Here is a 14,340-nt window from a genome sequence, read left to right as displayed (position 1 = left end):
GCAACACACAACTACTAAGACATTTTTTACTAATTGAATTTGACAATAATTGCACATTCTGGGTAGCTACCATTGCAGTTGGAAATTGTGTGAAGAATCTGTGTTGTCAATGGGCTGTATACATAAATACCCTACAAGCAATGATGGTGGAACACTTAATAGGCTTATAGGCTGTGTCTTTACAACATTGCCCTGTTACCAGAACCCGAAACATTGTGCTCTGTTTGTAGGGATAACAAACTGACACAGAAGGCAAAGCTACAAAACTTGGACATCTTGATAGTTAATGCTGGTTTTGTACAACCGTATGAGTAAAGCTGTGTCTCAAATTAAATACTTGGTGCTGTCAAAGTTTCTAACAATTCTGTGCAGTGACAACGATGGCAAAGCAAAGGACACCCTATGACCTCCCTTTTTAAATTTAGTGTGTAAACTAATAACAAAAGTTTGTATGGTTTCAGGTTTTGTTGTGCTTGTATCAGCAGTTTTAGAATATGTATGCTTTTGCCAATCACACAAACTAACTTACATTTAATTCACCATAGTTTGGCATGGTAGACACGCTGGTAGCCTTCCTCTCATGAATCAGCTTGCTCAAAATGGCTGTGACAATCACTTAGTTAATCTCCATATATCCTCAGGACTTCTCCATTCATATCAACAAATGTAGGAGCAACGTTACCTACTGCCACCCATCATCAAAGTTATGAGGTATGTCTATAAAATGAATCGAGTGGTTGCACTCTTACTGGCTGGGGTGATTGATTGCCCAGTGTGGCAAAGGTTATTAGCTTGAACTGGCTTTGGCGATTAATCGTACTGGCACCCACTGCAGGCTATTAGGCATGAAATGCATTAGTGTCACATGCCTCAAACCACAGGTGAGTATATAATATATACCTACTGTAACTGCAGGTGAATATATATACATGTATACACTTTGCAGGTGAGTATATATACATGTATACACTTACCTGTATGTGTATATATATATACCATGATCATGTGAAACTTCAAAGGCACCGCTGGTTGCATATAGGGCATATACACCCCAACCCACAGGTGAGTATATACATACCTACCTGAGGTGAGTATATATATACTTACCCAGGTAAGTATATATATACTCACCTGGGATGTCACGTGGCACATTACTGTGTTACAATCACAGGATGATAGCCCGACGTGGGTGGGCGAACGATGCCCACGCTAGCATGACTAATCACCCAGATGACTTAGGCTAATAGCCTTTGTCACGCTAGGCGATCAATCACCCCAGCCAGTAAGAGTCCAACCACTGGACTCATTTTATACCCATACCTAGCAACTTCGATGATGGGTGGCAGCAAGTAACGTTGCTCCTACGTTTGTTGATATGAACGGACAAGTCCTGGCGATATACGGAGATATGTTTACTAAGTCCCACAATCAATTTGATTCTTCATTGTGAGGGCTGAATTGTGAGAAGAACGTTTTACCATGCCAAACTATGGCGAATTACGTGTAAGTATATACTTTAAGTTGGTTTGTGTGCATATGGGTTGTTAGTAAGTAATGTAGTATGGATTAATTTAGAAACATGGTATATATCATATGAACCATGGCTCACTTCGGTGTATTATACTTATATACACCCCTCCTCCTCAGTCATCGGAAGTTTACTGTTGATAAACGCCTCGGCATTTATCAACAGTAAACTTCCTCTGACTTCGGAGTCGGGGTGTATATAAGTGCAATACACCTTGTAGCCATGGTTTATATATTACATACACTAACCTGTGGTTTGAGGGCTATATGCCTAATTATATACCTGGCGGCACGTTTGAAGTTTCACATGATATTATATACCATGTTTCATGTGAAACTTCAAACAAGCCATTGGGTGTATACTATAGGCATACCTTACCCTTTTGCAGGACCTACTTTATTCTGCGGACTGGACTCACGGACTGGACTGGACTCACGGACTGGATTCAACTCAACTTGCAGATTGAGCTGGAAACTGGCTTTCTAGAAGTAAACTATCTCTTGCAATGCTGGAGAGATGCCTATCTTTGAGCTAGCTACGCGTACGCCTGCTGATAGCTAATCTCTTGTTGATGAAACATGCACGGTGAAAATAACTCATGCAATAATTAATTAGAAGACTAGCTATAGCCCAACTGCTGAACTGTATAGGCATACACTCACTGTAGCTTGCATAACAGGACTATATATCACAGAGGGCAAGCGTGGGCCATATGGTTAACTTCAAGTTAGGCGTAAACATTGTACCAATTTGTTCCCTCGATAGAATTTGAACTCCGTCACAGATCTAGGCATGCAGTGAATGCCTTAGCTACTATACCATAATATGGAAGGACTACTGGGACTAGGGACGAATCCAAGAGAGAATGGCCCACATCTGTTGACGTGATTCTCGTCTACTGTAGCTATTCGAACAAATTGGTGGTACAATGTTCACACCTAACTTGAACTCAACAAGCTACTTGATATGGCCCGCGTTTCAGGGGCATAGCCAAGGGTGGGCATGGCCGGGCATTTTCCCAACCATCACAGTTTCTTGCCCAACCATCACAAACTTTTGCCCAATCATCACAAGTAGCTTAGATTCACACGAGGATTCACAGCAGCACACAAAACAACCCTACTTTAATACTGTAAAGCGTAAACGTGTACCTCGTTTGTTGAACCATGACTTCGAAGAAGGGATCGAGATAGATGGTGTATCACGTGATCCATTACATGACAAATCCCTTGGGAAGTCCCTATAATAACACTTCAGGTAGACGCATGTGCTACGATCCTTGGCGCGGTTTAAATTCAAAATTTAAAATAGAGTTGAAGCGTGGTGCACTATAGTCATGGTACTGTGTCTTTAAGTCACTGTGAATGATAATCGTCAGTGGGATTCAGTGTGGATGGTGCTGGCAGCAAAAGATTTCATTTCAGTGGACTTGTCAAGCGTTTTTTTTTTTAATAAGGAAAGTACCGTATAGCCTAACTTACTGTTGATGAAAGAAAACGGGAAAACGTATTCTTCTTGATAACAATAATGGCATATGCAAATGGAGCTGGAAATGGTGAAAAGGTCAAGTCATTATAAAGTGTCACGTGCACAATTTGTACTAATTAACCGAGATGTGGTTTAACCAAATTCATGCAAAATGTACATTGGCTGCTATAAGTCTGGGACGAAGCATTCTTGGCATGCTGATATTTGTGACAAGACTCTATTTATAGTTCATAAATTAGTGCCCCCGGCCTTCATTTGGGGCCATGTGGCGTTTAGTTGAAAAAGCATTACATATTGCTGTGGTGGTTGGTCTGTAAGTTATACTGCCAGTTGATATGTGATGAATTGTTTACATTGTTGGTTCTTGTAAGTTCAGCAGTTTGATGTCACATGATGCTCGGCTACGACGATCGTCCGTGGATGACTGCCCTACAAGTTTAATAGATTAGCATATAGCTAGTAAATGTTTGCATGCATGCGAGCAAGCAGTGTTTGTTTACACTATAGTTTAGGTAGCTGTAGGCCTTGTGTGCATACACTTTTCATATTTTTCTTTGATAATGTCTCACATGAAAGTGAGCATGTTTCTTGTGTGTTTAGTTAGATTGATGTTATGCCCAACCATCATATATTGGCTGGGTATGCCCCTGCCGCGTTTTCCCTCCATGAAAGATAGTACTGTTGTGCTAGCTACGGTGAGTGTACCTATGCAGTTCAGCAGTTGGGCTACAGTCTTCTAATTAATTAGTGCATGAGTTATTTTTGCCGTGTTTCAGTGTTTCATCAACAAGAGAACTGAGATTATCATATCAGTAGACGTACACGTAACTCAAAGATAGGGGTCTCTTCAGGTTACTTCTAGAAAGTCAGTTTCCAGCTCAATCTGCAAGTCCAGTCTGTGAGTCCAGTCTGTGAGTCCAGTCCGCAGAATAAAGTAGGCACTTTTGCAGTAGTTAAACTTTGATATGTTGACATAGTTGGTATCAGTCAGTTGACATAGATCATAGATCATGTTAGTACACTATGGCTTCTGTGATTCAGCTCCCACAATTATCTGCAAGCATTACTGGATTATTTTTGCAAGCACCTTACCTGTTATGTCAACAGGCTGATCCTATCCCAGTCCAATTGTCATATAAAGATTTGATACAAGTACTTACAGCAACAAAACCTTCAGTTGCAACAAGGGAGATCTATATTCTAGCAGCCAATGTTAAGTCTAAAAGGCATGCATGCGCGTACACACACTCACACACATCCATGACTGGTACATTAAGCAATATAATTGTAGTGATGTTCTTTTATTTCATTGTTTTCCGATGTCAGAACGCTGTCCACCATCTTCAACTTTGTATGTGAACAACCTGTCCACCAGTACTACAGAGTCCATGCTGAAAGCAGCATTTGAAGGATGTATTGAAGCTAGGATTATTTGGGAGCCTGGCAAAGCCAAAGGGTAAGTGATAGTTAATGGTTGAATAGCGTAATTGTGTGAGACGTACTATTTGAACTATACAACAGTTGAATATATAGTTATTGTCACAGGGAGTGTACCACAAGGAATTCCTAAAGTGCTGTTGTAACTGTTGACATTTGTCTAGTTGGTATAATATATTGCTTCCCCTAGGCTCCCACAAATGTTTGTGAATGTATAGTAGTAGCAAGAGTTAATAATAGTAGGGAGGGAGAGTGTCTAACGCTCAATAGGCCTGTATAAAATGAGCGCATAGAGCACCCCGCTTATTATCGTATACCTTTGTAATTTCCTGTAGTGTTGATGACCGCAATAAACACGTTATGTCACATTTTGTATGGCCTTGCAAAATCGATAGTTGGTGAGAAAGCAGTGATGCGAAGATGGCTACTCCAGTGAGTGATGGAAGAACCAGAGAGAAATCGTTCATAACTTTCATCTGGCACTTTTTCTTAGGTTGGGATTCTTCAGGCTATGTTTCATCGGCGCCGCTTCTTTTCCTTGCCATTGCTTTCGTCTGACACTTCTTCTTGGTTACTTCCAGCTCATCACTCCTCGACTGACGCTTCTTCTTGGGCCTTACCTCGGGACGTGGCTGAACGGTAGATTCGTGATGCAATTCTACCTGTGCTTCCGAGCGTGCTTCATCTCAGCTTTCCTCATTGATCTTCTCTGACGCTTCTTCTTGCTAGGCTGAACTGTTTCTGCTTCAATTTCGGCCAGTACCGAGGGCTGTTCATCACAAATCGACATGTTTGATTGCACACACTGCCTCGCACGTTGCTCACGAGACTGATTCGTGAACAGCTAGTAGTATCGATAACGTCCTTCTGCGGCGTGCCTCATTTCACATCTCCCTTCATGCAATCAACACGTCTGGCCAAGAAGCCAGATTGTCTTACGCGCTCATTTTATACAGGCCTATTGAGCGTTAGACACTCTCCCTCCCTACTATTATTAACTCTTGGTAGTAGTACAGTGAGTGTGTTTTATTAGAGTAGTTTAATTGTTACGAGTTACTGGTTGGTACTGATGCATTAGAATAATAACTGTTATTTTTTGACTTATATTTTGTGTAGTTACGGTTTTGTGGATTTTGCCAGTGTTGAAGAAGCCAAGGCAGTGCTAGATAAACGGGAGACCATTGAAGTGGATGGTAAAGTTTTATCCATAAGATTCTCAGCAAAAGAAGGTTAGGTCAAGAAGATGTACAGCTAACCCAACTAGTTGCATAGGCTGTAGATATTATTTTTGAGTGCTATCACATCCTTAATATAGCTGGTTATTTTTGATGGGTAATTTTTTTTACAAAATTGATTTCACAAAATTTGAGGGTACTAAAATCATTGATATATCAACAGCCTGTATGTAAGTAGGGATTGCTATGAAAATTTTGGGCACTGCCCAAAATTCCAACTTTTGGAAATCATCCTAGAGACATCTTACATGACGAAAATCACCTTTACAGAATAGTACTAGTCCATATAATATATAATACAGCATTGAATATAACAAAACACAGGTGGCCGGATATAGATTTTTTTTTAATCGCTAAAGCTCAAATTTTAGTCTTACTGCCTGCCTGACCAAAGTCACAAGGCTAGAGGTCAAACAAAGCAGCATACGGCCACCATTTTACTCCACAATAACAAACTCACCAGTGGGATGTGCCTTTTGGGGTACCGAAAGTGTAGGCCCTCTGTGCCTTGTCTTCTTTTATCTTCAATCAGGCTGCTTCTCTTCTTCTTCATCCAATGAAACCATATTGGGGTGTTAATTTTCCATATCAACACTTACTTTCAGCAGCACATTTGGACGCCACAAAATTATTTCAGAGCTGGATTTCAGAAGCACTTCAGTCCCAGCGCTATTGTAAGAGGTGTACTAGCTAGTAGATATCTGCAACTTCACGATAGGGATTCCGTTCACAATAGGTTCACGACCACACCTATCAAATAAAGATCTAGGTGGACTAGTAGTGATAGAGTACAGATATCACACCTCTTAACAATTTAGCTATTCACTTAACAGTAAACAAGATGACCTCACCTCTTATTGGTCTAGCTAGCTGCACACCCCTTGGCTGACTCAAGATACTCTAATATAACAGTCACTCTAATACAACAGTCAATCTAATACAACAGTCACTCTAATATAGTCATGTGTGATATTCTAATAGGACAGTCACAAGTTACACTGTAGCTAGTTGTGCTACAACAAAAAAAAAACTAAACAAACTAGTATTTTTTTAAATGTTAATTTAAAAATGAAGTAGGGATCTATGCAATAAAAAGTAGTGAAACAAGAGATGAATGATGGTATTACAGCATAGCTCGGTGGGAAAGTCCCTACTTTGGCACATTAGCTATAACAATTACTTTGTTCAATGCTGTACCAAAGTAGGGACTTTCCCACCGAGCTATGCTGTAATACCATCATTCATCTCTTGTTTCACTACTTTTTATTGCATAGGTCCTTTCTTCATTTTTAATTTAACATTTTTAACAAAAAAAAAAAAATACTAGCTATCCAACAGCTGCAATGGATTTTGGTGATATATGCACCCGAAAGCTCAAAGGCCTGTGGGCTAAGTGTGTATATATATCAGCAGAACTTGTGGTATAAGTTTTATATGTACCACTCTGCGTGGGCAGTTCAAAGGTGCCGCGAGTGCTATAATTCGTATATAGCACTGCTGCACTAACTGCAGCGAGTACATTATAACTTATAATGCACTGACCGCAGTGCAATATATTTATATTGCACTGGCTGTGGTTTTGTGCTACATTGCACAAGTGCCGGTGGCTTAGGCTGCTACGACACCTCACCTAATAGGTGGCAAGACGCTACACTGTTTACTCGAATTCTTATATAGCCTAACATGCGTAATTCGATTGTGGGGCCATACAGGGAACGTCACTACTACATTATACATGCGATCTAAAAGCAGCCAATGGCGATCAAAGAGGCAAACACGGCAGGTAAAACTCTTATTTACATATATATAAACGTAGTTACATACCTTACTAGTTTGATCGAAGCTTCCACCTTGACAAATCGCTTTTTAAAATAATGTTATTCTAATTGAAACTCACCATAACAATCGATTGTGGCGTTGCCATGTGATTGTATGGTCAAGGCCGTGCTTGATACGTAATAATGTCGTTAGTTTTAGAACGCCACAATCGATATCGGTATTCTACCTTATAAAAGAAATGTGTAGCTGCAGCATTGGATCTTTCCACCTATTAGGTGAGAAGTACATAACAGTTATACAACGTGCACTTGTGCTCTGCCTGTATAAACGCACTCGCCTTCGGGCCTAACGGCCCTCAGGCTCGTGCGTTTATATCAAGCAGAGCACTTGTGCCCGTTGTATAACTATATAACATCACTCTAGGCACACTCACATGATAGGTGAAAGAACTACAGGCACTCACCCTGTTCCTTTTATGCATCAGTATCTTATGATCGATAGTGGTTTTAGGGATAACAGCACTCAGAACATCATGCTTTACATATAATGCCAGAAAATTGTGATTGTGGGATCTAGATTTTTAATTTTACCATTTTGTACTGCATTAAGCCTATACTAGCCTATAGGGAGAGTAAGTAAGTATAAAGTTAAGTACTTAGGACTTAATCTAGTTGTCTTCTTTGTGTTGTTCCATGGTATACTCAATGGCTGACACATGCTGAGTGGAAATATGTATCCACGCTTTTCCCAAACGATCATTTAGTAACTATCAAGTAGTCGTTGAAACTTGGCAACTACACTGAACCTAGCCTAACCTGTAAACCCACAATTTAATGCTTTATGTTGCTCAATATATATGACAAGTCAAAGTGTATTGTATGTTTGAACTGGTGTGGAAATATGATACATGTTGTACAGGGAGTTAGTGCCTAATTCTGTCATGTCTGGTGGTAGTCTTTTACTACAATGAAGGCTTGGGCTTTTCTGGCCAAAAATATCACCACAAAACCAACCTCACAATACAACTAGGCACAGTATTGGTGAGGTATTAGCTAGCCCAAAAGTGTCTAAAGAGCAACCAAAAATGCTTCCGATAAGTTCCTACAGAATTTTAAATAGCAGCACTTTTTTGACTGACTGATGACTGCTGCCCGCCTGCCTACCTGATCATAGTCATAAAGCTGGAGGCCAAACAAAACGGCATGTGGCCACCATTTTATGCCCACAATAACGAACCCCTTAGTGGCACGTGCCTTTTGGGGTTCTGATGAGTGTGTGCCCTCTGTGCTTTGTCTTTCCTTATATCTTCAATCAGGCTGGTCATCATCTTCTTCATGCAACAAAACCATATCAAGGCATTAATTTTCCATATCAAACAGTACGGTAATACTGTGGTTAGTAGGATCGCCATGGATGCCCCCCAAAATGCTGCCAGTAAAAGCCATCATAGAAACATGATACAAAATGAAAATAAATTAACTTTGATGTGTCTAATTTGTGGGAAAGTCCCTACTTTGACATGCAATTTGAAGTAGGGGTTTTCCCACATAGCTATGTTGTAGTAGCTACCATATTCATATCTCTTGTGTCACTACTTTATTGCTGGAACCCAACTTCATATTTAAGTTAATTGTATCAACACTTTCCTTAAGCATATTTAGATGCCACTAAATTATTTAAAGCACTTATGCTATTGTAAAAGGTACTGGACACCCGGTAGATACCTGTACCTTTATGATAGGTTTGAGACCGCACCCAGTAATGATCTAGGTTGACTAATAACGATTGAGCACAGAGACTACACCTCTACTAACACAATGACCACACTCTCTTATTGGTCCAGCTGGGTAAATAAATAAGGAATTGTGTAGCTTGGTGGGAAATCCCTACTTTGGCATTGAACAAAATTTGTTATAGCATGCCAATGTATGGATTTTCTCACAGAGCTATGCTGTAATACCGTCATTCATCTCTTGTTTCACTACACTTCATCCCTACTTTATTTTTTAAATTATAAATACCACGAAGTTTGGAGTGACTAAAGTTTAGTGAATTGGCGAATTGAGAAAATTCGCCAAACTTTATTTGCCAATCAGCTATTCAGTATACAGTTTCATATTAGCTGTATGGTAAATACAAACTTATGGCTCACCAAACTTTTGTCGTTTATGGTATACTATTCTTGTAGTAGATTATCCACACATAGCAGCCTCAAGGGTGCTCTGGTAAAGTATGTTGTTTAAACAGCTGAAGATGTTTCTCCTAATACTTTCTGGAGAGAAGACAACCCACCATCTTCAAAGTTGTTTGTGCAGAAGTTCTACCACCACACTACAGAGGACACATTGAAGGCAGCGTTTGAGGGATGTGTTGATGCTGTGATTATCAGGCAGAATGGCGAGAGCAAAGGGTAAGAGATCATTGATTGGTAGGCACATACTGCTCTCATGCGATACGTTTTAAACCGACTACTAAACTATATGGTCTTGGGTGGAAAGGATTGCTAGTGCACATATGATTTCATTTTCTAAGGATCTTTTTCCTTATTCACACACACACACACACACACACACACACACACACACACACACACACACACACACACACACACACACACACACACACACACACACACACACACACACACACACACACACACACACACACACACACACACACACACACACACACACACACACACACACACACACACACACACACACACACACACACACACACACACAAATAACTGGCCATACAAGAATAACTTCAGGGTGTGGGTTTTTGCATTTAGTGTATTGTTTGGTGGTAATGAAATCTGTTGTTCTCAAATAAACCAGGACTGCTCTATTAGAGTATCTTAACCTTGACCTTGAAATAGCCCACCCATGCTTACCGTTCATGGTAATAGAACCGAAATGTAGATTAAGCTTCGTCATATAGGTTATCATGTGCTAACAAAGCAGATATAGTTGACAGCTAGCGTTAAAGTCTCGATTATTTGCAATTCATTTCATCACTTTTTCAATTAAGATTTATGAAAAAGTGCACCCTTAGATACATACAAAATTAGAAATTTAAAAGGGGAAGGGGAGGGAGGGAATAGGGATTGCTTGATTGTTTTAAACTAAACTGAAGTGTAACATGGTTGAAACTGGGTCGGGTCACCCTGATCACATTTTGTTTGGATTGGATTGTGTGTGAAATGAATTAGTTTAACAATGCAGAAGTGTGTTAACACTTCACAGCCTAGTCCTGCTGCAACCCAGCTCCTTGTGTTAGCATCTGAAAGTGTACATTGAGTCACGCCCATTTATCAGTAGGTGTATTTCTTTCATCTGTAGGTATGCACAAATCCATGTCAGTTGTTGTCTGCTGGTGGCTTATGTGGAGCCACACCTACTAATCAATTGTTATTGCACAACTCATAGTCTAGTCTTGCAGCAGGCCAGTTTCTTTTACAATCCATGCCAACTTGTGAGAAATGTGTGATACAGTTTGTATGCGTATGTGGAACCATCAGTATGGTGTATTGAAGTTTGTAGGTATTCACCTGGCCAAACCCACTTATAGGAAATGTGTTTTGCTTTCTGTAAACTTACATGGAACTACTTACCTGTTTGTGGAGCACCCAAAATGTAGCTCTCAGCACATGCCTTAGTTTTTATATTCGGGGTAAGACCCATCCAAGCCAGTGGGTCATCTCAGTTTCAATTCTGATGTAGACTACATGGATTACTATTGACATTACCACCTACAATTCCTTTTAGTTTTGTATGTGTGTGTGTTGTTTTGTTTGTTTATGTATTGTTTCCTCCCTGCATGTAGTGTGGCGAATAAAAATAATAAGCCATATTATATAGTTATACAACGGCCACGAGTGCTCTGCCTGATATAAACGCACGAGCCTGAGGGCCGTCAGGCCCGAAGGCAAGTGCGTTTATACAGGCAGAGCACGAGTGCACGTTGTATAACTGTTATGTACCACTCACCTAATAGGTGGGGAGAGTCTCACAAGACAGCTGTAACACTTATAAAGGCCAGGTTTCTAACATCGATTGTGGGTAACCAAGCTGGACGTTGCGATGATGTTCCCCCTGCAGTACTGCAGCCACCTGAGATATTGAAAGCTAGTACGCTATGGGTTATATCACTAACCTGCATTCGCTGTTTGACTCTCATCATGTAGTGCTCAGCATGCCAGCGTGCCATATAGACTAAGCACCAGACTAATCGTCATAGTGATTCTCTCGAGTGAAAAAAAGCAGCTAAATAGACGGTTTAAGTAAACAAAATCTAACTACTAAACGATACTAGTCTAATTCTTACTGTTCACACTGGCTAAACTCGAATCTGGTGGCATGACAAAACTGGTTACCACAATCGAATGTAAAGGTTAGTATTATTTAGAATATATTTGTTTTATTGAGTCATTGTCGAAGTGGACTACAGTTTAATCTGGGCTAAGATGGCACCAGACTAGTAAGGTGTATAAGTACGTTTATATATGTGTAGACTAGAGTTGTGGCCACCCGTGTTGGCTTTTTCGATCGCCATTGGCTGCTTGTAAACATTATACGTATTGGTGACGTTATGGCCCACAATCGACCTTTACATGTCAGGCTATAAAAGAATTCGAGTGATCTGTGAAGTGTCTTTCCACCTATTAGGTGAGGTGTCGTAGTGGTCTTCGCCACCGACACTTGTGCTATGCTGCACAAAACCGCAGCCAGTGCAATATCTGTATATTGCACTGCTGTCGGTGCATTATAACTTATAATGCACTCGTTGTGGTCTACAAAACCGCAACCAGTGCGTTATGAGTTATAATGCACTCGCTGTGGTCTGCAGCAGTGTAATATACAAATTATGGCACTGGCGGTGCCTTTGAACTGCCCACGCAGAGTGGTACATATCATCATACAGTACGATTGCACTCTATAGTAGGGGATCATGACGTGTACTTTCCTGTTAAGCAAACTATGATCACCAAAAACCCAGCCTCTTTTTTCTCCTTCACAACAGCTTGACAGTATTGGTTCAGCATAGTCAAACCCAACTCTCTCCCTTCAAAGCAACACAGAATGCATTTCTGTAAAATTTTCAAAAAAAAAATTATTTACCAGTTTTTTTTTTGTTGTTTTTTACTGCTTGTTAATGGTTAATATGGTAGTGATAGCTTGACCACATGCAATACACTCATCATTTTTGGATTTTATACTTCATGTAGTTTTGGTTTTGTGGAGTATGCCAGTCTAGAAGAAGCCAAAGCAGTGTATGATCAACAAGGGAAGATCAAGGTGGACGGTCATGTTGTACTTATCAACTATGCAACACCTAAACAAACAAAAGGTAAGACCAAGAAGATGCACAGCCATCAATGCACAGCCATTTAAACACACAACTAAGACTTTTTAATAAGCACTATGTATCTGTTTGAGATGATGATGATTGCGCATTCTGCCTACAAGATGTTACACAAACAGTGATGGTGGAAGACTTATAACGATTGTAAAGTTATCCACTTAATAGGCTTGTACTTATAAGCTGTGTCTTAACAACATTGCCCTACTGCCAGAACCTGACACACCGTACACTGTAAAGATAACAGAAGGCAAAGGTACAAAATTCTTAATTGTAGTATAGGACATCCTAATGGTTAATGTCACACCACTGTTGTTCTGAACCACAGGCCCTAGATAATGAATGGTCTAAATCAATCTCCACCATGTAGCTTATTCTCAGCAACCAAAGATGGTTTTAGGGATATTGATATTCTAACCACAACTTAGCAGGCACCATAATTGCAGTGTTATCTTCAAAACACAATTCCATCATCCAAGATGCCAATGGTTCCTTTACCAACAAGTTTTTTTGCAGCAGTTAAACTTTGATATAGTTGGTATCAGTTAGTTGACGTATACATCATAGATCATGTTTATACACCAGGTCAGCTCCTACAATTATCTGCAAACATTGCTGGATTATCTTTGCCACCACCTTACTTGTTACATCAACAGGCTGATCCCAGTCCAGTTGTCATACAAAGATTTGGTACAAGTACTTATAGCAATAAGTCCTTCAGTTATAAGTACTTCAGTTGCAATGAAGGAATGCATATTCCAGCAGCCAATGTTAAGTCAGGAAGGAAGATGGACGCACGCACGCGCGCACACATACTCTCACACACACCCATGACTGGTACATTAAGTAGTATTATTGCATTATTGCTATTTTATTTCACTGTTTTGCAGGTGTCACTACCCACAAAGAACTCCTTCCACCATCTTCAACTTTGTATGTGAAAAACCTGTCCACCAGTACTACAGAGTCCATGCTGACAGCAGCATTTGAAGGATCCATTAAAGCTAGGATCATTTGGGAGCCTGGCCAAGCCAAAGGGTAAGTGATAGTTAATGGTTGAATAGCTCAGTTGTGTGAGATGTACTACAGTATGTTTAGAACTAACAAACTATAATATATCAGTTGAATATATGATTATTGTCACAGGGAATATACCACCGCTAAGTGTAGCAGTTTGCTGTTGTAACTGTTGATATTTGTCTAGGTGGTATAATATATTGCTTCCCCCAGGCCCCCACTTATGTTTGTGAATGTATAGTAGTACAGCGTGTGTTCTATTGGAGTAGTTTAATTGTTATGAGTTACTAGTTGACAGTGATGCATTGGTACTAATAAGAATAATATTTTTTTACTTTGTGTAGTTACGGTTTTGTAGATTTTGCCAGTATTGAAGAAGCCAAAGCAGTGCTAGATAAGCAGGAGACCATTGAAGTGGATGGTGAAGTTTTATCCATAAACTACTCATTATATAAATCAAAAGAAGGTTAGTTCAAGAGGATGTACAGCTAT

The 14,340-nt window shown here is 40.0% G+C and overlaps 1 protein-coding gene across 1 annotated transcript in view; it reads left to right on the top strand.

The window, feature by feature from the left end:
- Positions 1 to 14,340, top strand: part of LOC136243647 (uncharacterized) — a 40,300-nt gene that overhangs the window by 24,440 nt on the left and 1,520 nt on the right. The window contains exons 22-27 of the mRNA XM_066035188.1: positions 4,343 to 4,472; positions 5,570 to 5,682; positions 9,715 to 9,877; positions 12,698 to 12,819; positions 13,722 to 13,869; positions 14,193 to 14,314. Of these exons, the coding sequence (XP_065891260.1) occupies positions 4,343 to 4,472; positions 5,570 to 5,682; positions 9,715 to 9,877; positions 12,698 to 12,819; positions 13,722 to 13,869; positions 14,193 to 14,314 (798 nt within the window). The remainder of the gene's footprint in view (positions 1 to 4,342; positions 4,473 to 5,569; positions 5,683 to 9,714; positions 9,878 to 12,697; positions 12,820 to 13,721; positions 13,870 to 14,192; positions 14,315 to 14,340) is intronic.

Source organism: Dysidea avara, chromosome 13, assembly GCF_963678975.1.
Source record: "Dysidea avara chromosome 13, odDysAvar1.4, whole genome shotgun sequence".
Classification (NCBI taxonomy): domain Eukaryota; kingdom Metazoa; phylum Porifera; class Demospongiae; order Dictyoceratida; family Dysideidae; genus Dysidea; species Dysidea avara.
Note: the sequence above shows the minus strand (reverse complement) of the source record. Positions and strands in the feature narration are given on the sequence as shown.